The following is a 26,773-nucleotide window of genomic DNA, read 5'->3' as shown; positions in this document are numbered from 1 at the left end:
TGCCGGTTTAAAATTTTGAAATATGTTATTTGATAAAAGAATACAATTTTTAACACTTATGCGCCGAAAGAAATCTAATAGTCTCATAAATCAGTTACCAAATATCACGTGCCCAGTAATAGAGTAAGAGCTTTCGTGTATTGTGATTTCTTGTTGAATATGGTGTCCTTCAGCTGAACAAAGATACTTGTTGCCCTGGCACTGACGTGAGAGGAATTGGTGGGTACTTGCATGGAAATAAAGCTGCGAAGGCCATTCCGCCTGCACCTACGATATTTGGAAATCTGCGGGCGGCTACTGCTCCTCGAGTAGATTCAATCAATTCTGGGCCACAGCCTGAAGCCATTTCTTGCATTGTCCACAGACCCGCCCGGACGTGTAGCAGTACTCTACCAAGCAAAGTCAATCAAAGAGTGCCTTCTAGGCCATACAAGAGATGATTAGAGTCAAAAGGCTGCAATGAAGTCTTCCGCCACGGTATGACAGCGCCAAGCACAATGACTCCTCTGAAAGTGGGGCTTTATGCCAGAAGTAGCACATGAATTTTTTTGCTATAGCTGCAGCTTGTTGATCAACGTGCAGAAAATGATAATAAAGCAGCATTCTCAGGTAAACGAAAATATACAGTACATATATAAATTAACTAGATTGGAGCACTGACAGCAAACTTAAACACATATTTCCAACCTTAATCTCATTGTTACGAGTGTTGTAAAAATACATTCAACACAGAGAAGTCCTTTTTTACTGTTTCAGCAGCTACCACCTAGATAACAAACTATAATATTAGTGAATACGATAAAACAGAAGAAAGCATTGGTAAGTAGGTAATTGCCACTAGCTACCTCAGGCAAAAACCCCACAATAATATTTAACTTTATTCACAATTGCACTCCTTTCTATTTCTTTCATGCCTACAAAAGAAAAAAAACGACGGTTTCAATGCGAAAGTGTGTCGGGGTGTTCCTGACGGGACCTTAAGAGGGCAGCACGAGGTCCCATGAGTATTCGTGAGTGGATAAGGCCGGCAACGAGAGTGACGGTGGCGCCGCCTCGGGATAGGAACAATCAGCTGCTCCCTGAAGCGTGTTGCAAGAAACAGGGCTAAGGTGCATGGTGAGGGGAGCTCTTCAGCCACACCACTTGCAGAACTCTGTACAGGTGCATTGTTTGAATGTCAATGAAAAAAAAATGTTAAGTTGAATCAAAGAATGACATATTCTGTTCGATCGAGAAATAAAGGTGGCATACGTGAGCAGCGGTTTGTCTAGTATGATAAGCTTCTGTTGGTGCTTTTCTTCCTGTTTCTTCACATGGAATGCCTATTCCTGCGAGCGCCCAAGTAGCTGTTCGTGGGAAAATGGCGCAGAGTTTTGCAAACGCTGTGGCTGAAGCACTCCACCTAGTGAATTGTGTGAGCCTATACAAATGTGCACGAACACGTTTGCTCAGAAGGCGGTGTCGCGTGCGTGCAGTGGTAGCTTGTTGACCAGGACGCCCCACTTGTTGCGCCACGTGTCCTGAGCGTTGAGACTAGCCTCGATGACCGCCTTCTCCTCGAGTTCCCGCCTGAGTTGCTCGTCTCGCTCACTATCTATGTGCTGTTGCTGCACTCGCTGCTGTTGCTGCTGCTCATGGTTGTATTGTTGCTGCTGCTGCTTTTGAAGCTTCTGCTGCTTTTCATGCTTTTGCTCTTTTTGATGCTGCTGCCAATGCTTTTCCAATGTTGATGGTAAGCGCTGCCACCAGTGCTGTTGATGCCTCTGCTTTTGTTGTTGTTGCTGTTGATGTTGTAATTGCTTGTGCTGCTTTTTCTGTTCATGTGCTTCCCGCCGATCGTGCTGCTTGTGACGCTGCCACCAATGTTGTTGATACCACTGCTTTTGTTGCTGTTCCCGTTCGTGTTCTTGTGCTGGCTGCTGGTGCTGCTTTTGATGCTGCCACCAATGTTGCTGATACAACTGTTTTTGTTGTTTCTGTTGTTGTTCTTGTTCCTTCTTTAGCTGGCGCTGCTGGTAGTCGAGCTGAAGCTGTGTATGGTGTTGCTTCCGCTACAACGAAAAAAAAAAAGAAAAATGTGCATCAAAAAACAGCCCAAGAGTAAAACCCTTGTAACATTCTCTGAAATCATAGGATAATTACTGCATGTAATCTTTCTCGTAACCAAAAATGCTCTCTCTTTTACACATCTTCACTTATACATATTAGTGCAAAATATATGTACAGACAAAAAGATCATGAAGGGAAAGTTTTACCTCAATATCCTCCTACCATGCCTGCATGAAAAGCAAGGATGACAAAAATGAAGGTGATCATCAAGAGTGCGCATTCGATATTTCAAGTAAGACACAAATACGTCTCCACTTGTGAAAAATACCAGACACTTTGCTCAACTTTTGGAAAACACACATTCGGCTATGAAGTGGCCACAGCAATGATAAAGTGCTAGAAGTGCGTTCATATATTTAACGAATAAATGTTTCGTTTCCCAAGACCAGCAAGCAGTATAGAGATTACCTCTTTTCCATGAAAGGCTAATATCTGCTATGCTGGCTGACGCCCCACAAAAGAAAAAGAAAGGAAAATAAACATCTCACAGGTCAGGGCATTGCAATAATGTCACAGTGTAATGACATGGCAATAAAACTCAACTTTCACAGGATGGTTTCACAACCAGTCACCTCGCACCTGAACAGTCCTTTGTTTATGTGGTAACATTGCGCTCGGGTGTTCCTATTGGTTAACAGAACTTTGGATGCCGGGCGCATGCAGTACAAAAGTTGGACGAACACAGAACGAGGAGTAAATAACACATGTGAACTACAAGCAACTAAGCCTAATTTACCGCTGTCATTGATATGTACAGAAATGTGCGCACATGCGCCAAAGCAAACAAAAAAGTCATAAGAAAATTCACAAACGCGACACAAAAACAAAATCTCGTTCATGAAACCCCTTAAAAAATTAAGTTATTTAAAATATTGATAAACAGAGGGGATACTGGTTTAAAGAGAGAACTTTCTTTTTCATTTTCAATGTTAAGTGTTTCAAATAAGTACGTTGTGATTTTAAGTGCACTTTATCCTAAAATTGTGTTACCATGAATTTCGAGCATCCACTCACAACTATGTTAGTGCACTGGAAGTGTGCGGACGATTTGCTTTAAGGGCCGAATGCCAAACGTAGAATATGTCAAGTTTATCTCTCGATTATCATCATTATCCCATATTTATGTCCACTCCAGGACGAAGGCCTCTCCCTGCCATCTCAAATTACCCCCGTCTTGCACTAGCTAATTCCAACTTGCGTCTGCGAATTTCCTAACTTCATCTCCCCACCTAGTTTTCTGCCGTCCTCGACTGCGCTTCCCTTTTCTTGGTATCCATTCTGTAACTCTAATGGTCTGCCGGTTATCCATCTTACGCATTACATGGCTTTCCAAGCTCCATTTTTAACACCGAAGCTGTTTAAGCCAGCCGTAATTTGTGGTTCGTATCAAGAAACTATCAAGAAATAAAAGAAAATAAACTTTCCTGCCGAGGCGGGATTCGAACCCGTATACCTCCGGTCTAAAGGCGAGCGTCGTAACCACTAGGCTATACAGCCACGATTGCAGAACATGCATTTATGCGAGCGCACTGGAACGTATATTGCTACGCATTGGATCTGCTGCAATTCTTTATCTTTACTGGGACGCACTGGCCTCAACCAGCTACTGTGTTACGCTTCGAAAGAGCACGTTTGCTGATATCGCGCGTGTGCTGTGTGGATTTCTGACGTTATTTACTTTCAGCTGAAGTTTCATGCTTGGTGAGCCGCCAAGCAAGTATCTCCAGTTTTTATTAGTTTCTCTTCCTTTGTGAGTTTGTGAACGTGTGTGGGCTGCCCAAGACCAATTCAACGGTTACCTTGTACCGACTGTCGTACTGGAAAGGGTCGTGAGAAGGTGGAGGCGAGTGCAGGTCCTCGGTGTCGTACACGCTGTCGGCGGCGAAGTTCTCGTACGACGCGGCCAGCTTGCTCTCCCAGTCCTTGCTAGGAGATGGCGTCACGTTCTCCAGGTCATCATCTTGCAACCGACTGTTGTACTTGCGCCGTTCAGCCGTGCGACCGTATATCTGCGGGTACAAACAGAAGTATAGGTGTGCGGACTACGGTTAATTTATATGGCTTATTATTTATGTCTTATACGACCGTACTGCAGCTTAATCCACACACTCCAGGATATGAATAATGTGGTAGTTATAATAATTACACACACAAAAATGTAATGCGATGCTGATGACTACAACGTAAAATGAAAAGGCGTGGTAGTAGAAACCACGTACATTTTCATGAACTATTTGTTGTTGGTATTTTACATTTTTCCCGCGTCCATCAGCGTTTTCCGTGCAGTAATCTTCATCACTCATGGCGCCTTATCTCATAGTGTAGCACAGTTTACATATGTAAATGAAATGCAGTTGCAGGAAGCGCGTGCTTCATAACTCTACACCTGATCCGATGTCTAAATCTATCTTGTATGCACGTTGTCGTTTATATTCGGTGCGTCGGTTCGTAGAAGTAGTGTTAGCTTGTTTGTAAAACTTGGATACTGCAGCGTCCTATTTAAATATGTGCAGCCCTCCTCAAACTGCAGAGTAAGCTTAACGGAATATGCTTTGTCAGGTGGAGGAAGTCTTTCTTTGGAGAATACGAGCTGGGGCGGCTCTTACACCTTCCATCACCTAGGCCTCTGGTCCAATACTTGAATTCCCCGTGAAATGGCGCAAAGTGTTTTGCTCCAGCTTCTGCAGCCAGCGGACGTTCACCACATGTTGTGGCTCTGCTCAGGAACGAAGGTTACCAATACTAAGAGCTCCCAATCTACAAACGGATCAGACGGAAAGTTATTGGCATCGGCTCATGGACCATAACTTTGCCGAGCCACCACTGCAATTTCTGCATGAGGTGGTTCCCCACGCTTTTATCTACGTTAAAATTTATGCCGCAGGGCAAGCTTCATAAAAAAAAGGATAACAAAGGAATGCCCGTCTCGCATGTGGCGGATCCCGGGTCGTTTATAGGTGGGTGCGAGATTTTCTTTTTCAGTGTACGGCTGGTGTCGTGTACCTATCAGGATCCCACATTCTGAAAAGCTCGAAGCTCGCATGATCAGGAATCAGCTGTAAAATCTAGCACCCAGAAGGCACACCAAAGCAGCGGGAGTTTGATTCGGAAGTATATGCGTCAATGTCGACTATAAGGCTTTTTCACAAAGCGCAAAATATTTTTTTTTCTTTCTTTTTAATTATTATATGATGAAATCCTGGGAATATGGACTATACTGATGAGCTGTCTATCTCAACCATCAAAAATAAGCTCTAGCTACTAAGAAATGCCAGGAAAGCACAAGTAAAAAGAAACAAAGGCTCTGTGTTCATAGCAAATCATGACTGACTTATGTGATGTTTTCTTGCTCTGGCGAAAAGAGTTCAACAACAGAAATTAATTATTTATAGTGCCAACATCCCCTCACATCGTTTGAACAAACGAAGCACAGAGAAGTACGAAGAGTAGTCCCTGCGCTTGGTGCAAAAGAATTCTGAGAGGCGGAATATAAATAAACATAAAGACACATGAGGTTTAAAGAACGTAAGCGAAACAAAACGGCAGCACGCGGTATAAACAAGCGAGTGATGAAGAAATATCCCTACAAGACACACACAGCAAAAACAAGGCAACGACAAAACAATTTACTCGCAAGGTTGCCTAGACGTGGGTTGTCCGGAAGCGGGTCCTAGAAGAACACAAACTTCCGGAAAACCTCCCTTCTAAGCGGAGACAAGGGCAAGATGAGTGAAAAAGTAAGTTGTTGAATGCAGCTGGATATCCTCAGAAAGAATTCGGACGAAATTGGTTGCAAAATATCCCCATCATTGTTTGCCTGTAATCCTTTATGTAATTATTATTATGCGCAGATGCACAGACCTTCAAATGCTAAAAATTGTCACGACGAGTTCAATTTGAGTGGAAACTTAGGAAAATGAGTACTCGTATCCTTGCGGAGAGACAGAAAGTTGAGGCTCGTGATGCGAATTCTCGTTGCAGGAGCGCGATAACACATAACTATGAGCAACTTTTTTATAATTGCACAACTTCAATAATAATTTATCTGTAGTAAGTCTATTTGAGAAAGGTAAACAGGTTCTCTGTGGCCAAAATGCAAAGCTTTAACTGCCCCCACATGCACTGTGTTACACAACAGCGATGACACCTACTGAGACACCATATTTGAGAACGAACGCATTGTTCGAGATAAATAAATATAAGTAATCAAATGCCGCATGTGATTTATCCTTCATTTTAGAAACCAAGCATAGAGCCTAGAACGGCGGGATGAAGCGACGCCTTGGCTAGGATACAGGCTCGTTACTATAGGTGCTACCGATGCAAGAACTTTTGCGCTCACCGTGACAGCTCCGAAGAGAACGATGAAGATTAGCGACGCTGTGGCGATGACAATGACGGCGATGGCCCACTGCGGCACCGGTGGCTCGGCAGATGATGAGGCAAGCGGCTTGGGCCGCACCACGCCAACCACTGTGCGACACAAAAATGGCATTAACAATCAAGACCAATGTTCTGTTTTCGTGTTTAAACATTCAAAGCAACACACTAGCTATGGGGAACACCGTAGTACAGGTCTCTGTATAAAGTGTGACAGCATGTGGCTCTTCAACATGCAGTCACACAATACGCAGTACATTAGTGTTTGTTCCTTTCGCTTTTATTGAAATGAGGTCATTTCAGAGGAAAACTTACGCGTTATTCCGTCATAACAAGTATCCCCAATGTGGAGACAGTGAGAGAAAGCGGCTATGCGCCTGTACTCTTGCAGATGGAATTCAAAATTCTTAACAGAGTCGCATAACGATGTTGTGAATGTAACATAATGGACAAGGTACATAAGGGACTGCGCTCACCAAACATTGGGCACTCATCCGTGATAGGAGCATTTGTCTATTCATATGTCGTTAGTGTTCATTCTTGAAGACTTTCTTTTGGAAGCAATGTACAAAAAGCCCTGTCGTGAATGGTGTCGCTCAAGAGATTTTATATACTTTTTGTGGTGGAGATCCTCCGGTGAAATCAAATGAATTAAATAATTGATTGATTGACTGATTTATTGATTGATTGATCTGGTGTAATGTACTAAGTAACACATGTACTATGAGAGACACCATAGTGAGGCGCTCCCAATAAATTTTGACTACCTGGAGTTCTCGAACATTCACCAAAAAAGTACGTGAACGTCCTTGAATTCCAGAATCACCTACGACGACAGGTGCCGGATGTTGGGCGAAGCCAAATTAGACTTCAAGCCACGGAACACTTTCATGTACAAGCTGGCTTGAAAACTAGAACCACCGTGTTAATCCACTACGCTGTCCGTTCCCTTCAACACGCACCAACTAGCTCCGTTCAGCGCACTCCCGCAAGTTCACTAATCAGGAATCGTTTGGAAGCAAAAAGCGAAAGTGTGGCATGTTATACGTGTAAAACGCCTATAAGTCGCGACCGCCACCGTCACAGTGAAATTATGTAATTTGCGATTTTTTATGTACCTCTGCCATTTAGGTGTAATGCGAATCCTGGCGTGGCCTCGCGTGCTCTGATCACTCGTGCTCTAGCGGTTCCCGCGTGTTCGTCACCAGTGAGCCGCTCTTCCCCTTTCGCGTGAACCCATCACGTGATAGAGAAACACGCAAACGTAGCTTCCAATAGCCGAAAATATGCATGGTCTTTCTTCTCTATTCGACTGCTATACCATTTTCGCAGGGCTGATGCGCCAGCACGTCTCTTATATTCATTCGAATCCCTAAAGTTCACGGCTTGTTTTATATCGGCATGCGCACGGCAACGGCCACTGGATAAAAAAAAAAGGTGTTTTTCTTTATCCAGGCGTCTCTGGATAAAAAAAAATGACGTGATTCTGGATGACGTGAAAAAAAATGACCTGAAATTCTGTATAAAAAGATTGACGTGAGCATGGGAACCGGAAGATGGTTCCCATGCTCACGTCATTCCCGTGCAGCACTAGGCGTGTCGATGCTGACGTGGAAACTTGGCACAAAAACAGTGGTACAGCTTGCTATCCAATAGAACGCCACAGAACCGTTCTAGCGAACGGTACTTGGTGTTACGGCACCGGCGGAGTATTTAATGGTGGAACTGAACGCCTCTGAATGTAGCAAGCACTGAGACAAAGGAATCGCCTTGACGTCGTTTACTTAGCAATTACACACCACTCGCATTATTTCGTTGTAGCGAGGGACTTTCCTCCTAAACATGCTTGCCCTACGATCTGTTAGGTGTCTCCTGCATGCGCAAGCTCCTATGCCTTTTAAAACTTTTGTGACACCGCTTCTAATTCTAACGCAAGTTTATGTTATTAAAGGAATGCGATCTATAGACAAAATCAACAGATTAGTTAACAGCTTACGTAGATCAAATTGCTACTGACGTGATTTTCACTATACTCTTATTTTCAAGGCATAATACTGTCTTGCGTCGAGTACAATAAAACATTTTCATCCACCTCGGAGGCTTCAACAAACGCAGTTTACAAAATTACGATATTTGTTGTTGTTTTTATACAGAAATCTGAACACATGATCATTAAATTTTTCAAATTTTCTCACCGCTGCCAAATTCTTAAATAGAACGTGAGAGTACAAATCAATATTTCATTCTAGTAGTCTCCTATAGCATATAACTTAATAGGCAACAAATTTGATTCAAACTGGTTCTGCCGCCAAAGTATAGTGACGTCATTTTCTACTTGACCATTCGTATGTGACTTGCAAAGGTACCAGAACTAAAGCTTCGTTTATCCCGTTCTTCATCCGCACTTTCTCCCATCACCTTCCTTGAGTTCCATCCCTGTGTCTTTCTTTCGAAAAGAAGAACAAACCTTCAAACTGCGTATAGGTCGGGTCCAGGTAGAACTCTTCGCCTAGAGATCCGTTGATGCCAAGCTGAGAATTGAATGCCGAGGCGAGTTCAATGGGGTCCACTGGCCCACCTCGCTGGTAGAACAGGACAAAGTAGTCCACGATGACACTGCCCGGACTGCAATCGAAAATAAGTACATTGCACTAAATTACGAAAGTTCACACATTAAGGCCTTGGGCTTTGCTTAACTATATTGTCTTCAAAGGAAATTCAAACAGAAAAGATACCACCCTCTACCAGAACTATAATAGGCCGGAAATTAGGACACTCACCGATTTGAAATTCAGAATAGCAATCAAATTTAGTATCAAACTTGATAATTCAATTTTATGAAAAACTAGTGTTCTATTTCACGTAATATATTCGGTTATGGCAGAATGTATAGTTTCCTACTATTATTAGAGCCTGGCCGGCAAGAAAAATGCATATGAATATAGTCAACCGGTCGCTTCAATATCCCGTTTACGGGGAACGAGAAGCTTTGATGATAATTTCACTTCTTTTTAAGGCTGCTGAGTCGATCTGACTTCCAAATTGCCATAGCGTTCATTGAAGCAAATATTTCTGTAAGGACTTCTCTCTCCTTCATTATGCCTTTTATTTCTACTTTAACTCTAAAACAAGAAAGATATTTGAGCCCATATTTTTCGAGCATTTGTATTCGACTCGATTAAAAATATCCCGGTTGGAAGAAATTTAATAATGACAGATGCAAACCCTACATAATCAAAAGGCGTACGTTCTACAAGAAATAATTTATGCGCTTACAATAACGCAATAGAGAGGATAAAAAGTTTACGTTCTCTCCAAAAAAAAAGGTAGCAGAGTGAAAGATGAGAAAAAGAAATCGATGAACTAGAGGAAGGAAGACTGCAGCAAAATAAATGATACAACAGGAAGAGGAAAAAAATGTCAACACTGAAAGGGAGCGTCTGATAACACTCGGCATAATCGAAAAGTAGCTCTACAGGACAGGCCACTGATTGCCTAAAATAAAAGAAAATTCTTCACTTGAGCTGAGAATATTGTGCTGGTGCAATAGGTGTGCCTGGGACATAGCCAAAATAGAAGGTACGAATCTTTCGCACGTATATCAGCGCGGAACTTAAGAAACAGCCTGACATGGATAAAGTAGGAACCCGAAAACGAATCAAATCGTTGGGAACGAGAACTGAATTTTGTCTGTACCACAGGCTGACTGGATTGGAAAAACCTAGAATCAGGGCGCAATAATAATCGAACTTCAGAGGAAGGGAAAAGCGCCTGCATTTTCGGAAAACAATTATATATATAACGCAGTAAAGGGAGCGAGGTTAACCAAGCTGGCACCCGGTTGGCTGCTGGGGGAAGAAGAAAGAGAGAGATAAAGACAACAAATATTAAGGAGAGAAGGAGAAGTCATGATGCACATTGAAAGCCGCGCAAAAAATGAGGAAAAAAAATGTCGCAGTTTCACCCGAAAGGCGAAGCATCAATTGCGATAGCAACTTAGTAGAGAGCTATAAGGAGTAAGGATAGTAGTTTTATCAGCTGTATAAACTTGGACATGCAACAGCACCAGCAACGAGCAGAACTGTTGTCAACGCCATCGGCGTTTTGCCCGCGCTCGCACCGAACGAGCTGACTGTTGCCGGTGCCTCTGGGGGCGGCTTGGAGGTTTTCGACGAGATCAGAATGGGACACTCGTCGAGCAGCGTCGGAAATCTTACCCACCTTCTCGCCTCGCAACGTTTTAGATGCGAAGCATCTTATGCTCGGGGCTATGTCACTCCCTCCCTCCCTCCCTCCGCCGTGCGGCGTCCACTTCCGGTTCCGGAAGCCAGCTTCCGGCTTCCAGAGAACGCTTCCGGAGTTTTGCCCGAATGATCCCCAGGTGCTTCGCCCACTCATCATCATTCACTTCGTCCTCTCATTCTTCTCCAGCAACGCCGCGATGAGTGCCACGGACAGCGCCAGCGTCAACGCCAGTGTCAGCGCCGTGGACAGCGCCGCGGAGAAGAGGGCTCGAGCCACTGCCACGAAACGGGAGCGGCGACTGGCCGATCTGAAAACTAATGGGAACTTGAGTCGACCCCATGGCTGCTTCGCATACTACTCAGGGTTCCCCTATGGGAAGATGGTGTAATTTTTTTATATAAATGCGCATTTGGTGCCGCAGCTAAACGTCGCCTCCCCACCCTCCCTCCCTCCCTTCCCCGCACGGCCTTTCACGGGATGGAAGAAGTCGCGTTTGCTCTATATATATAGTGATTATAAAGGAGGAAAGAGAAGCTTAATTCTGCAGCCCTTCAGGGAGCACGGCGCAGAATGCGCGTTTGCTCTCCAACGTTCATTCGCTCCCCGTGAAAGCGCGCGTCCCTCGCGCTCGTTCACTCGCACATACAGTGTCCGGAGCGCGGCGACGATTTCATCGCCATTGACGTCATACGGAACCTCACGGCGACGGCGACGACGACGCCGACGGCAGAAATCCGCTTTGGAGTGTCCATATAATTGCTATCGCAACAATAAAACACCTACGGGGTTAGATAACAAGCTGAAGGGCGGCAAAAACGTCGTTTTTTCTTGTGACATCCTGAGAGACGCCCATTCATAATACGCATTGAAGCATCGTGAGTTCATATGCCTCTGTCGCGTCGAGCACTGAATTTGCCAACATTAAGTCGTAATCTCTCGCGCCTCGCCAAGCGCTATGCGCGCGTTCGCCTGTTTTGTTCCCGGTGACGCGAGTCGAGATCTATTTCTTGGTACGCTTTCGTGGGTCGTCACTAGAGGAGTATCTGTAGACGGGCGGCAAGAATACAAACCGACTTTCTGAAATGAATTGTGCATTAACGCAGTGATATACGAGTACACTGGTGACATTTCCTTACGACTAGTTCATTGCGCGCCCACTGCGCAGAGTAATTTGAAAATGAATATGTAATGAATAGATGGTAATGCCACTACAGCTAGAAAAGGAACAATCACGCGCACCCGACGTGACTCCTTAAAAAAAAGGAGTGGGCCGTAGGAAGGGTCTTTGCGCCAAAGCATACTAGTAGTGTAAGTAAGTGTAGTACTAAAGTATAAGCTCCGTCGCCGGTTCCACGCATAAGCATTGCACAACTCACTCGACTACCTGAAGTAGGTTAAACTGATATTAGCTTAACTAAAAAGTACAGCTGATTAATATAAAGCACGCGCAAGCATAAAGGGATAGCCCGAGGAAGAGATATAGTTAACAAGTATGAGGTTTATGCGTATACGAAAACGTGCAGAAGAAATTGCTTGTAGTGAATTAAAAATTATGCTTCTCCTGCAATACATCAAAGTAGAGGTACAAAGCTTCTTTCTATTTCTCACCTGAATCCATCGATATCTACTCGGTACAGGTACCTTCCTTCAGGAGTCCTGCGGAAAATCGATGCGAGCTGTCGGGAGAAAGAGAACACATATACGTCTGAAGTGAATGGTGTGGTCTACTTATCACAAATAAAGTTGAAGGGAGGGGTGGTTGATAACTTTAGGTTTCACAGGCTTAATTTTTTACTTTATGTGTGTTTACCATTAATATTACCTAATTTATCGGTTTATTTATTGACTACGTTAACGTACAAAATCAAGAAAGCGGCTGCCACAGGTGTCGGCGCAGTTTCTTCCGAAAAAACTTCGATCGATTCCAGTCCTTTAACATGCAACGTATGCTTAGCACACGTGCTCACTTCCCTTCGTCCCCATCTCTATGCGGTTATTGTGATACTGCTATCGATGCTAGCAAGCACTTGCCTTCTAGCGTATCCTCTTCATAACCCATGTCGTCACAAAGTTAAGCTTCCCAAGTGCTTGCGAATGAAAACTTCCGTAAAAATATGTATCTTGCCCGGAAAAGACAAATACTATTAGCAAATACTGACCATTCGCCGCATAGTGTAGGCCAAGTAGCGGAACTCATGTGTGTTGTGTTCACCGAGCAGTGGCGACCACTCCCAGCCCTCGATGATCTTTGCAATGCCAGCCACGCGTATGACAGGGGCCTCGACTTCGTTGGGCGCCGGCGTCGGATCGGTCAGGTTGAAGAACGTCGTGCGCCATGTCGGCTCCGGAGGACGCGATGGACGTCGGGTGACGTGCAGAAGGCGCGTGTAGGCGTCCAGGTCGAAGTTTGTCTCATTGCCCAGCGTCGGCTTGGGTCCAATGGGGAAGCCCTTACGCGTCGGCTTGCCGGTCGTGATGCGAATACGAGGGCCCCGGTTGGGACGCGGCGTGGTTGCCTTTGTGTGCGGCCGCGTGCGCGCGCGGTCGAAGATCTTGGTCAGCGGTCGGATAGTGGCCTTGGTTCCCAGCGTCGTGCGGCGCGTGCTACCGATGTTTCCGAATGGAGCACGAGTGCCGCTGCGACCCAGGTGAGGCTTGTGTGTTGGAGAGCCCGGCGCACCGGCAGTGGTTTTTCGTGTTGGTAAGTGAAGACCCGCTCTACCAAGGTGATGGTTTTTTGCGGCGACGACGCTGGGCGTTGTCGCCGATGGTGCGGCCGTGGTCTTTCTAGTCGGAGGACTGTACTTACGGTGCTGAGGAGCGCTTGGACGAAAAACTGAAATATGGCCGGAACCGTTGGAGCTTTTCGCTGAAGTGGAATTTTCGCCAATTTTCGGGGAGCTGATATTGTGGTTAGAAACCAGGTTCTGCAAGTCTGATGGCTGAGAGCGCTCTGGCATGGGGTTGAGCAGCGATACATTGTCTTTGGTGGCCATTAACGCTTCGTTGTCATCGTCAGAGAAAGAGACACTTACTACGACCGAAGTAGAGCTGTTCAGGCCAGATAAGTTCACAGGAAGTCCAGGAATCGAGTGCAGTGTGGCATTCTCCTGTTCACCTAAAGTGGGCGGAACTTCTGGTTGGAGCGTTTGAGACGCCGCCGGGAGCGGAGAGAGAACAGACTGGTGTGTTTCCCGTGTTGAGTATTCGTGAAAATCTATGGTTTTCAGATTCGTTGGCTTTTCCGTTTCATTGGACTTCTCAGTCGTTGACTTTTCGTGCGCTATTTCAGCGGCATCATCCTCATCCGTGTAGTTCACATATGAAAAAATTCGGTTTCGCACTGTCGTAGTCGTGCTCACTGATGCTAACCTTTCTACATCATCAGTTTTTATAGGAATTTCCTTGAGCCGCACGGTCACGGCTTTCCCATCTCCTGAAGAAGCGGACTCGTTTTTCGAATCGTGCTCCTCTTGTTCCGGTATCACGGTAATGCTTACTTCTTCCCCTTCTGATATGTTCGTCATCGCGGCGACTGCAGGGGCTGTGCCATTAGAAAGGGATGACGAAGTGTTCTTGGCTACTTCTCGAGGTGGCGATTGTGTTACTTGCTTTGCTGCGGCTGTTTGATGAGGAGTGACAGAAGACGAAGTCGTTTTAGTCTGCATGGGCGGTTTCTTTGGGTTGGGAGGCGCCGTCACGGCTGAGTGTGGTCCGTGCTGCGTGGGCGATACTCGTATTGACGATGTGACTTCGTCTGCCCTGATTAGCATTGTTGCCGTCTCTGGTCGAACAGATGACGGTGCCGCCGTGGAAATGGTAGACTGGGCAGTAGAGGCGACCGTTTTCTGTGTTGTTGATAAATCGCTGCGCCCGGTCACTACAGCGTCCCCGGCGTCTTGACTAGGGACGTCTTCCGGCTTATGCGTCTGGACACCGATGCCACTCTGAATGGCGGCAGTAGTGGTGTCAGACGAAGAATTGTGGACGGTCGGTTGAGGCGTTGGATCGTCTTCACTCTTGGACGCGGCCGTAGGGAGGTTGTGGTCAGCATTTTGAGCCATGGCAGCAGGGGTGGACGCCTGCTGAGGCAACGTCGTTGAGGTGGCAACAGTGACACCATTTCTCGTACGACTGTTGTTGCTGCTCGTAGAGTTCAGAGCGGTTCGTTCGCTTGCAGCTATGGAGGGCACTTTATTCGATGATGTCGCAGGGGTGCTTCCTGTCTCTTCGTTCGAAACGCTAGTCCTGCTAGAGTTTTCTGCGGAAGCTGTCTGCCGAGCCTGTACCACGTCCTTCCAAGGAGTAGTGGTTGGCACACCCTCTGATGTTCCTAGAAGAAGAAAAAAGCAATGTGTCATGACAGTGCTCGTTTTTAATTCTCCTTGCGAGGAAGAAATTTCTCAATGAATAATCTTAGGCGACTGTTCAATCTCTGGCATTTAACAAGATGAGCCTGCTTAATGCATTAAAGTTTGTTCGTGAAAAGAGATCTGAGCGCCTTAAATAACATGCATCTGCGGCAAGATTGCGACAGTGACGGTAATCACGTTTGTTTGTAACCAAATGTTTTATATCAAGATAAAACTTTTGCTTAAACATGCTATTGTGTCTGAGCAGGGCTTCCGCTCCGTAGGAACTAGGAAGAGTGAAAGTAGGCTTCTATATGTAGAGAGGCTATTGGAGATCTTTTAAACGAATTACACAATGAAAACATCTCACTTTTATTTATACAATACTTCGCATGACAGCAAATAACAGCGGTCATCGCCGTAAAACATTGCGAAAACAAAGATTTAATCGCGCCCAAACGAATACAGTTAAAGTGAAAAAAGGTACCATGTTTACTGCCATAACATTGCTTGAGCGGTAAAAAATCATTGTCCTGTGCGGCATGCACGTATACAAGTGCTTCATACAACTCAATATGTTCGTGCATCTAATTTTAAACACAGCGGCAATTATTTTTAAATGTAGTGAAAATGTAAAAAGGACATTGCTCCTTAATGCAGCTATAATAAGGACAATGTTATGACATTTTGGACACTCTGCTTACTCCATGTAGCACTCACGGCAGTGTTCATTGCAGGTGTAATGAAGGTGAATGTTCAAAGCCCAAAGTGGTACATGAATTCCAAGAAATCTGAAACTGGCGGCCGCAGAAGTCCAGTCAAAATCGTCTGATACCCCTTTATTCAGTTCACTAGTATGGATTTGATTATATAAACCCTGATACGAGCCATGAGCGATCATATTGTCAGTACGGCTAAGCGCCTAGAAAGCTCAGACAGCTGTTGAAACTGCTAACGACTTTCATTTTTATGATTTCGTATGATTCGCCACACAGTATAATATAGGAAAAAAATTAACGAACGACATTGTACAAGTGCATCCTGCACTATCAGCACCGAAATAGACCTGTGTCCGCCTTTTAACACCACGGCTCTAGCACTTCTGTAAGCAGTGTACTTGTCTGGAGGGACATTAGGCAACATGCCACCGAATTAGGTAAGGACTAAATGGTTTACGGGTCTTGCCACCAACATCCACATGGACGACATCGACAAGTCTCTACTTTCTCTCACTGGTGCCATGCCCATACGCGGAAAGCATCTATATAAACTCTGTTGAATCTGAAACAATGACATTGCAAAGGTGTTTTTTCGGCTGGTGTTGAAACGACGAAACAACAGAGACAATAAAAGCAGAAAAGCAAACCCTACTGACTATGTCCAGTTGTAAGTGTTAAAGAAAGGATATTCATTTAAGAAATGGCAGAGAGGTCTGCGTGAGGTTAACTTCCCTAGCTTGCTACGCTGCGCTGGAGTAAAGGGAAGTGGAGAAATAGAGGATTTTTAAAAGTGACGACGAGGACGGAGGCTCTGAATCAGTTGTCTCTTGTCAGATGGACGCTTCACACATGCTACTCAAGCCACATGCTCAAGCCTCATGCAATGCACGAACTTCAAGTGGGCTTGGAGTCCAGTCAAGGTCCGAATAGAAAGTATCCAAATAACGGTCGAGCTTGCGGTGGCGTTTGGGGTGTCGGCAAATTGACGTAGATGTACATATAATTTCCCAAAGACCATATCTAATCGTAGTTTGGGAATAATGCACACATTACTTTGCCATGCGATATTTGAAAAGGCATAGTAGGAAAATGTGGCCATACCTAATTGTGAGTAGATCTCTAGAATACAAGACGAATACACTAGTCTTTTTCTTTCCTTTTTTTACGTGATGTATAGACCAAAATGGCAAGTGATGGTAGTAAATTAAAATGTGCGCATGAATAAAGTCGTAGTTCCTGTCAGATTAAATTACAATTGGAACCTATCCCGCCTTCTGTGCCTTGGCGTTTTTATCTTCTGAACAGGTCTCTATATTATGTAGTTTTAGTGCTTAGCATATCAGTCATAGTAGGCGCCCACTCGCTCAAAAAAACTATGATTCTGTTCCTCTTCCCACAGCGCGCGTTTACATACGGTCTAAGAAATACCGTTTATTGTTTTTCTATAACTTCAAATATAGGAAGAGCGCAGCTTTATTGTATATCTTGCGTGAGCAAACGGGCAAAACATAGAATGGTCAGAAGAACACAAACTAGCCGATTCACTCGCGAACTGCAATATACGAGGATCTCAGAGACACGAAGCCACCGGGACGAGAATGGAGGAGCGAAGAAAAGAGCGGTTGCTTGGCGGCGTGAACTATGCCAATCAATAGTTCTGACCCCTGATGCTTGGTTCCCATAGAGACGGCAGGCGAGCATTTTAACAACATTCCCTCTCGGGACGTTTTGTCGAACACAGTTTTCTTGTTTTCTTCGTTTGGTTCGATGCCAAGAAAACGAGCACGCTCTCAGTAGAATGGCAAGAAGAATTGCGCTAGAAACCGATAACCAGGCTCGCGTCTTTCGATGCGGTGCCAAACATCGTTTCTGGGGAGAATGAGTTGCTTCGAAAGATGCGCGCTGCGGAAGAAAAAAGTATTTTTCTTGATGCCTGCAGAAAGATATATCAATTGAATACATGTCAGACTTCTCTTTCTCTCCTTCTGTTCACAGTCTGTACTGAATCTGAAATGTTCTTACGTTGTTTCAAATTACCCGGCTTTTCGTCGGTTATCTTGAGTACACGTACTTTCTTTGCGCATTCGTTTGTGTAGATTCCGACCATATTATAAACTACAACGTGACCAGTATGCGGTTGTATATTGCGAAGGGTCCATGTGCTCTATTTCATGGATGTTATCTTTTAAGTAGGGAAGACAGGCCTACTGACAAAAAAAAATGTGAAGTGTAAACGTGACTTCTACACCGCGTAAATGCCCTGTCTCTGTGGCGCTCGTTTTGCACTGAGGCTCGTTTACCTAATGCACATCGATTGTGTTCGTTCATACTGGGCACCAATATTCTAAATGACGCGTGTAACGGTATCTCCGAGTTCTAAGTGCAGAACTGGACTGAAAAAAAATTACCTCTGCCCCCCAGCACAGCAACCAGATGCTTTACCCAAAGTGATACGAACGGATGTAGGTTTTCAGTAGCGGCTATATTAAGCCCCGTAGTTTTTGTTTAGCCGCCATTATCCTATTCATGTTACAAATTTTTTTCGGCGACAAAAAAAAAAGCTACAAAAGTAGGCGCAGGTTGAGCCCAGGATATCTGCCTCTTTGAATCGTATATCTGGTAATGAGGATACCCTGTAGCAAAGGCTCGACGTTCGAGGCGAGTATACACGTGTGACCGTGCCCACCAACCTCAAGACGTCGAAATTGTGCTCCACGTAAGAAAGTCTCTGAAGCTAAGTTGTCGCCAATGGCGAGCAGTGAGTATGAATAAAATAGCAGGCGTAGCGGCGGATAGGTTGGCGAAGTCATGTCATCGACCGGTGAGTAGCGAAACAGAAGAGTACCACGCGCCATTAACGTGCACTTACGCGAAACTGCTATCATACAGTGCTCGACCAAAAATGTCACTGGAACCGACTTCTCGACAGGGGGACTTCTCTTCATCAGCGACATCGCTTGATTTACAAATGCTGATCACTTCAAGTATCCATCATCGTGTGAACCTCTGTGCATAAGTGTCCTCGAAAAAAAAATGTGCAGCAGCCTCATGCGCAACACATTCGACTACCCAGTGCCCCATTGTAGGCGGGAAAACGGTTAGATACAAACATAGATACATACTAGTGGAAATCTGGGCTTGTTGTTTCATGATCTTCAGGTTGTATAGCGCCGAGAGAACGACCACAAAAAGGACAAGAAAACACACAAAGCGCAAGCTACCAACACAGGTTTATTTTTCCAGAGCACAATTTGTATTTGTTGAATGATTCATGCATGACAAGCTCACGAGAGAAATTATTGAGACTGAAAATATTTTGACATTAGGTCCTCAGTGCATAAGCACCCCATCTGTTAACCTTTCGATAAGCAACTTGTTTTTCTTAGGAGGTAATTGTTTGCACATGCATGGTGGCTTGGTGCGAACGTATAAAATTGTGCTCTAGAAAAATAAGCCTTTGTTGGTAGTTTGCGCTTTTTGTGTCGTCTTGTCCTTCTTTTCGTGGTCGTTACCTCTGGGCTGTACAACCCGAAAATAGATTCATAGTCCCCGGAAAGTGCGTGAGGTATACTAAGGATGCTAACGCATTAAAATCACACATCTAAGCAGAGATTGAAACATCTGAAAAAAAATTATAACCGCTAAACTGTTCTCTACTATGATCACTACCTTAATCATCATCACCATCACTGTCATCATCATCAGCCTATTGCTATGTCCACTGCAGGACGAAGGCCTCTGCCAGCGATCTCCAATCACCCCTTCCCTGGGCTAGCTGATTCAAAGTTGTGCCTGCAAATTTCCTAACTAAACTGGTTTTACTGACATCATAAGGGGCCGAAAATAATAAAACGAATTTGTGTTCTCGTATCCCTATATTTTATTCCTACGCAAAATTTAGTCGCTTTTGTAAATGGTAAGATGTTTTATTTTTATAATTATGGTTTAACTTTGCGATCCGCCATGGTTGCTTAGTGGCTACTGAGTTATGCTGCGAAGCATGACGTCACGGGATGAAATCCCGGCCACGGTGGCCGCATTTCGAGGAGGGCGAAATGCAGAAACGCCCGTGTACCGTGCTTTGGGTGCCCGTTAAAGAACCCCAGGTAAGCAAAATTATTCCGGAGCCCCCCCCCCCCCCCTCACCCCCTCCTACGGCATGCCTCATAATCATAGCGGAAAACAAGGGGAATGCGGGAGATGGCGATTCAAGACGATGAGTAACACGAGAACAAGGTGAGAGCAGGCTCCTGCTCTCACCTTGTTCTCGTGTTACTCATCGTCATAATCATAGCGTAGTTTTGGCATGTAAAACCCCAGACTTTATTAAAATTAAGTTTAACGTCGCGGAGTGCGTCGTTGCTCTAGCTCCTTTTGCGTTATATCAAATCATTCTCAAGCGGAATAAACCAAAGAAAACCAGAAAATAAAGAAAGTTACCCAGACATCTAAGGCTCTGCAAGAACTGACAGCCCTCCCTTCCGCGACCAAATGTCGACAAAAATTTCATGGACAAAACATTTTTCACCACTCACGACCAAAGAAGAGGACCTTTAGGACTCCGTAAAGCTACTTATATTATGCTTACTCATGTATGCGATTAAACACGAAACAGTAAGCAAAGGCGTGATAGACAATAGACGTCATTTATTTAAATCTGAAGCTTTACAGCCGAACAGCATGAAAGATGTGTGGTACCACACAGTGAAGCGTAAAAATCACATCATCTCACCCTACGGGCAACCATGATGGGATGCGAAAGCATCGCGGGGGGTGCGCATCGAGTTTCCGTTTCATTTCACTTGGCAACACAAGCCAATGAAAGTTAAAGTGAGAGAATGTATTGCAGCGGCTCGAGCCCTCTTCTCCGCGGCGCTGTCCACGGCGCTGACACTGGCGTTGACGCTGGCGCTGTCCGTGGCACTCATCGCGGCGTTGCGGGAGGAGAATGAGAGGAGCGGAACGCGCGCGCGCGTCATTATACCGCGAGCTACAGTGGCGCCCCCCAGCGGAGTATGCAGCGCCTATCGTCGCGCCTCTAACCTAAGCTGTTTCGCATTATCGCGCGCGGAGCCGCAGGCGTTGCCATTCGTTGCGCAATCCGGAGAGGAGAGGAGCGTTGGAGAGGAGGAATGCCGAGAGGAGAGGAGATGAGACAAGGAGAGGAGGGGGAGGAGGATGCGCATGCGCAGTGTGGGTGTGGACGCCGCACGGCGGCGGATGGATTGAGGGGGGAGGGAGGGAGAGAGTGACATAGCCCCGACCATAAGCTGCTTCGCATCTAAAACAAAAGTGTTAATTTACACGCTGACGCTATCTGTATTATTTCGCTACTGCGCATTCACTAAGGTGGTTAGGTGCGCCTGATGGCATTGGAATGAAATGTTCAGGACACGCATTCACACAACTTGCTTACGCGAAAACTGCTCGAATACAAAAAAAGACGCCAGCCAATTGTGGTCATGGACATAATATTAGCGGAAGCAACCAGCCAATCACAAAAAGCCCTTAAGAAGGAAAAGCTTTGTGAATTCGGCCCCAGATGTAGAATTAATGTACCAAGAAATTAGTATTTCCTTGATCAAAGGAGAAACGCGAACTCAAATGCGAGGTGCATTACAAAATATTGAAAGCGCCAGTTGGGGCGTCGTGTAAGAATATTCTCCGGCTGAACAAACGGCGCCAAAATCTTCGTAGAGGTCCACGTGGAGATACACTTCAGGACTGCAGTCTTAGAATATTCCATGGAACGCGCTCGGAGCGTGACTGTGGAAGGCAAAGTAAAACAGAGCCGTTTCAAAGAAGTGTCAGTTAATTAGTGAGCGAGTTCGACTTTATTGGTGCTTTTAGGAAACCAAACTGTATTTTTTTATTGGAGGTTCAGACATAATTTCATTATGCGCATACGATGCGGATCCCCCTTGAGATCTCAAGTAGGAACATCAAGTGTAACTAGGCGTTCAAATGAACGTTAACCAATTCAGTGCTCAATTATAATTGTACAATCTCAAAGTGCAGTCGTCACTCCAACTGGTTTCGTAAGCCCAGTTCGAGAACCCATTTCTCCTGAAGACTACCGCTGTTTTTTCATTGAGCTTCTGTTACCAATTTTGTCAGTTTATCCCTTTTATCTATTAGATTCAGGAAAGTGATATTTCTTTAAAGCTTCAATAAATTCAATCCTGTCACGTGAACTATTCGGGCATCTACTAATGTAAGCCGATAAGAAGCAACTTTTCTTAAAAACAAAAGACATTGCTCAGACACGTGACTTAAACTGCACATATCAAATTAGGCAGTTTAGTGAGTGCTCTTGCATTGTTCCCAGTAGGCTAGGCTGAAGCCTAAGCGCGCATTTGCGCAACGTGCGTCCGGAGCGCCTGAAAGCCATTCGCATCCATTAGAAATGGAACGATACAAGAGGGGCGCCTGTGTTTCTACAACCACAACATCAGCCCCATGCTATGCCACTGTTGCTACGTGTATCTTCACTACGACCACTGCGCAAGAAGAACTTATCTTGAGTACACCTCGGACCTGCACGGGAGGCAAGCGCTGGGGTTGGGCTCCGGAATAATTTGTACTGTCAGTGGTTCTTTAACATGCACCTAAACTGAGTACAACAGCGTTCTTTTTTTTTTTTTTTTTTCATTCCGCACCCATGTGAATACGGCCGTCGCAGCAGGCATCAAACTCGCGTCTTCGAACTTCTAGTGCTGTGTCCTCGTGGCCACAAGTGCTGATTGACAACTGTAACACTGGTCTAAATTAATTAATTGAAGCTTAATTAGGGATATATTTGAAGTAGTTAGTTATCAGTGGTTTTCACATTGGGACTGATGGCATCGCCGTGAATAATGCGCTGCCTGAAAAAATAAGTTCAATATCATCTCCACTGCGCTCAAGAAAACTCAATCTTTTTGCACCAAGTGGCATGTGTGTATGTGGAATTTTCTACTTATCCATTGAGCGATTATGTGTGCCTGATGCTTTCAATTATATATTCTTGGTACACTGATGTGATGTGACCAAATGAAGGAGCCACCAAATATCATATTAAATGCATAGAATAAAAAAAATCATTTTTTTGCTGCTGTTTGCAGGCCACCCCGCTGATTGAAGTTTTTACTGTTCTTTGAAAACTAACACAACAGGACGGACGTCTAGAAACCTTCGGAAGGCATTAAATGCGTATAACAATAGAGAAAAATGAAAGGAACGGAAGAACACATCCTAGGAAAGGAGAGACACAGGCTCCTTGGTAATTTCCACTTCTACACGTGGACAATGGCTAGCGTTCCTTTATGTGGTCCAGCTTCTCCACAAAGCCCTGACCTTCATTAATGGCGAGCCTTTAGTTTCCTTTAGTGTATCCTGCCCGAAGATAAGAAAGCGAGTGTGCACGTGTGATAAGCGCCGTGAATGGGCGCTGATGACGTTCTTAGTCACGAGCCAATCTCTAGGACCTTTTAGGCGTCACCGCTTACTGTGTCTGATCTCGCTCACTGCCATGGCCCCTCTCGCTTTCAGGAAAAGCTAATTGGCTTGCTCCATGATAACAAGAACAAGGTGGCGTTGTTTCTTATCTTACACCCAAGCACTTCAATCCAACTCTCATCTGACAAACATCCCCATACCAAGTCTTACATAACGATAGCCCTATAAGTTCTAAAGTAAACAAGTTTGCAGGTGCCTGCGGCTATCTCTAAGTTGGTTTCTAGATTTTCAGCTCCCGTCCACAGGCAGATCAGTGCACTCATACACGTCAGCCATTGTGTTTCATATATCGCTGCCCTTTCCCCTTCCCCCGTTACAGGGTAGCGAACCGGAGATATTCTCTCGTTAACCTCCCTGTCTTTCCTTTGCCTTTCTCTCTCTCTCTCTGTACGCAAGAACGCACTTGTACACACATCCACGCACGTCGGCTCCGCACATACAACACACATGAAAAGACAGTAAACGTAACAGTAAAATACCTAGTTTATGAAATGAACTGCTTCAAGAAAGAAGCAATAGCTTCACCTTAACAACAGTATTTCGACACGCTATCTCCTTTGGTTGTATAAAATTAGCTAGCAACTAACTTGCTTCTCCTGTTACGAAATTATGAAACCCTCCCTCATGCCCTTCTTTCTGTGTCATGCAGTGGCTGGAAAATCTTTTTTTCTTCCCAATTTCTCGCTCTGACATAACCAAAAAAAAAAAAAACATGTTCAAAGCAGTCAGCACGGTTGTATCGCAGATGGCTACCTAGAATCGCTGCCATCGTGTCCAGTAACAGGGCTTGAACTCGCCACTTGACCCAGCTTGAGCGCTTGCATTTCTACCGGGAAAGAACGAATAACAATATCCTCAAAAATACAGTTAAAACCTGTTTCTTTTGACAAATAGTGAGTTTCTTTTTTATTATTTCGCGCTGTGCTAAACCGAACGTGATGGGAAAAAGATCTAGCTAAAAGCTTAAGTATATCCTGAAATACCAAATAAAAGAAAATATAACTATATCTCATTTCTCTTGCCCTTGTGACAGAGTTCTATCTTTTTTTTTTTTTTTTGCGACTGCACTCTGACTTGTGTTCCCATAAGCGATCCATCGAGGCTGGACAAAATAAAATATCAAAGGGGTTCAAGAAAAAAAGAACATCTAAGTCGACGACTTCCAGGCGTCTTCCACAAGGTTCGCTTTGTTGCTGCTTCGACAAGCCATTTTCAAGCCACTTTCGTTGTCTGTTGAAAACAGTTCTGCCTGTTCTCTTTATAGAACGAAATTGCTCCCCTTACATGAGCCATATAGTGCTTGGGAAAACGAAATGGGAAAGGCCGCCAAACTTTTTTTCACCATGTACGTGCCTAAATTTTCTTTTTCTTGTCTTCTTTATTGCAATTTTTTGTCTTCGTATTGCCGTTTTTATTTTTGTCTTTACACAAAACATGGAAGTCTTGCACTTTTCTGTTACTTGGTGAGTGTTTGTTCGTTTGTTCTCTTCTGTTTTTCTAACCATCAGATTTGTGAGCATTGCTTTATAAAATTTCAGAACAGGTTATGATTTGCCGGGATATCTTTTCCCATCATTTTAGCGATCAATTTTCGTCTTCCTATCTGCGATGCGAGAGAGTATCAAGGTAGATGAGAGGGAAATTGAGGCTCATTGTAGTAGCTAGGCCTCTCCGTGAAAATAAAGAAATTGAATGGGTCGTTATCAATGTATATTGAAGGGAGGTTTTTAAAGATCAGAGGCATCTAATACAGGAAAACACGGAAACATTGTTTAACGTTGGTCCATTTCACCGTAATACAAATTTCTAGCAGAAAAGGAATTCGCACTTGATGAGAACAAACGATTCGTCAAAAAAATTTCAAGAAGATACTGGCAGACAGAGTTCACGAGAAAAAAAAAAGCTTAAACGCACATAATTAAAATTAAAATTACATTATGGGGTTTTACGTGCCAAAACCACCCTCTGATTATATTGCGAGATTAATGCCGTGTTTGTCAGAAGGGTTGAACGTTCAACATACATCATTACGTTTCACGCTTTTATGTGCATGCACATCTGCTCCCAATTCTTCCTTGACCACTCACAAAACGCCGCATTAGCTGCAAGTCATCTGTACATTCCCGCTGCATACAATGAAGCCACGTTAACTTGTGTTACAATTACAGTTGCACGCATTGTGTGTCTCGTTACACAGCTAGCCTAATTGAAATGATTAACGAAAACTTCGCTTGACGTATGTTCTTACAGCGCATTGAACCTGCCATACTATGTTTTTTTTCTAAATCCCGTTTTCAGAAACACTTTGCGGTCACTAGGCGTACATGCACTCGGGCTCCTTCTGTGTACCCCGGAATCAGCCAACGCACTCTCAGTAAAAGTGGCAGCTCGTCGCTCCTTCCCTACGACCTAAGAGGTCATCGATCGCTCCATGGTTTTGTCCTAAGTAGAAAAAGCGAGCAGCTGCCATTTCAGTTAAAGTACATCTGCACAGAACAGCTGCGACTGATGACCGAGCAATCAAACCTAGCTTCCAAAATGAGGGCAGTTTGGTCCCGTTGAAGCTGTGTTGTTATTTCGATTGCGTTTTGCTTTTGTGTGTGCGTGTTTGCCACTTTATCGCGTTCAATCTCGGAAGCCGTGGTTTAGCGATAAACATGACGCGTTGACCACTCTAATCGGAACTAAGCGTGAACAAACAAACAAAAAATACTGAAAGAAATATGACGCCTTGTTTTTGGACGTCCGACAAATCACTGCTTAAATGAACACCGTCTGTACAACTGGTGTGAAAGTTAAGGTAGTGTGAAAGAAAATAGAGATAACGAAAATATACGTGAGGAATCAAGGCGTAGCGCAGCACAAGATTTGGCTAGTGTTTGTTACGTAGCATTCATTAAGAGCGACGCTTAAGCACGAGGTGGTGCGGGGCACTACGGCACTAGCGCCGTTTAACGATTACCGTCTACCAGGTCGCAGTGATGTACAAGCTGTTTCTTTGAGGGCAAGAAGCAAAGGTATAAGTGTTTCAACGTCGAGAAAAATAACGTATTAACGTACGCGAGTAAACTAATGAAAACTACTGCGTCCGCCGACAATCATAGAAGGCAACCACGAAAATAATTTCAGTATTTCATATGGTAATCCAAAGCAATCCAAAACATATGCGTTTGACATCTGTGACGGGCAAGAAAGCATAAAAAGTAGCCATTAGGGAAGCCAGGAAATGGAAAAGAGAACGTCGTTGTTGCCAGGTCTATACAAAAGGTAAACACGCCTACAAGCATGCTTCGCTGCACAAACGCCACCTAGCAGGAGAAGCAAACTCAACAGAAAAGGGATTGTTGGCATTCTCAAGGAATTGTCAATCGTTATTGTCAATCGTTAGAGGTGGTTCGCGAACTGATATAAGTAAACGCGAAATAAAACAACGATATCCTGACCGAAATTCTTCTTGTTTTCGCGTATTCA

The 26,773-nt window shown here is 44.5% G+C and overlaps 1 protein-coding gene across 2 annotated transcripts in view; it reads right to left on the bottom strand.

Annotated features, from left to right (window-relative positions):
- Nucleotides 1-502: 502 nt before the first annotated feature.
- Nucleotides 503-26,773, bottom strand: part of LOC119456415 (mucin-5AC-like) — a 184,960-nt gene continuing 158,689 nt past the window's right edge. Inside the window, exons 2-8 of one of the 2 annotated variants that reach the window (XM_037718149.2) lie at nt 12,894-15,067; nt 12,343-12,410; nt 8,957-9,114; nt 6,452-6,582; nt 3,909-4,118; nt 2,256-2,276; nt 1,939-2,051 (exon numbers count right to left, since the gene is read on the bottom strand). In XM_037718149.2, coding sequence (XP_037574077.2) covers nt 2,268-2,276; nt 3,909-4,118; nt 6,452-6,582; nt 8,957-9,114; nt 12,343-12,410; nt 12,894-15,067 — 2,750 coding nt within the window. In that variant the 3' untranslated portion in view covers nt 1,939-2,051; nt 2,256-2,267. Of the gene's footprint in view, nt 2,052-2,255; nt 2,277-3,908; nt 4,119-6,451; nt 6,583-8,956; nt 9,115-12,342; nt 12,411-12,893; nt 15,068-26,773 lie in introns of both variants that reach the window. The other variant, XM_037718148.2, reaches the window with a different exon arrangement.

This window comes from Dermacentor silvarum, chromosome 6, assembly GCF_013339745.2.
Source record: "Dermacentor silvarum isolate Dsil-2018 chromosome 6, BIME_Dsil_1.4, whole genome shotgun sequence".
In the NCBI taxonomy this organism is placed as follows: Eukaryota; Metazoa; Arthropoda; class Arachnida; order Ixodida; family Ixodidae; genus Dermacentor; species Dermacentor silvarum.
The sequence above is the reverse complement of the archived record's forward strand: the minus strand, read 5'-3'. Positions and strand labels throughout refer to the sequence as shown.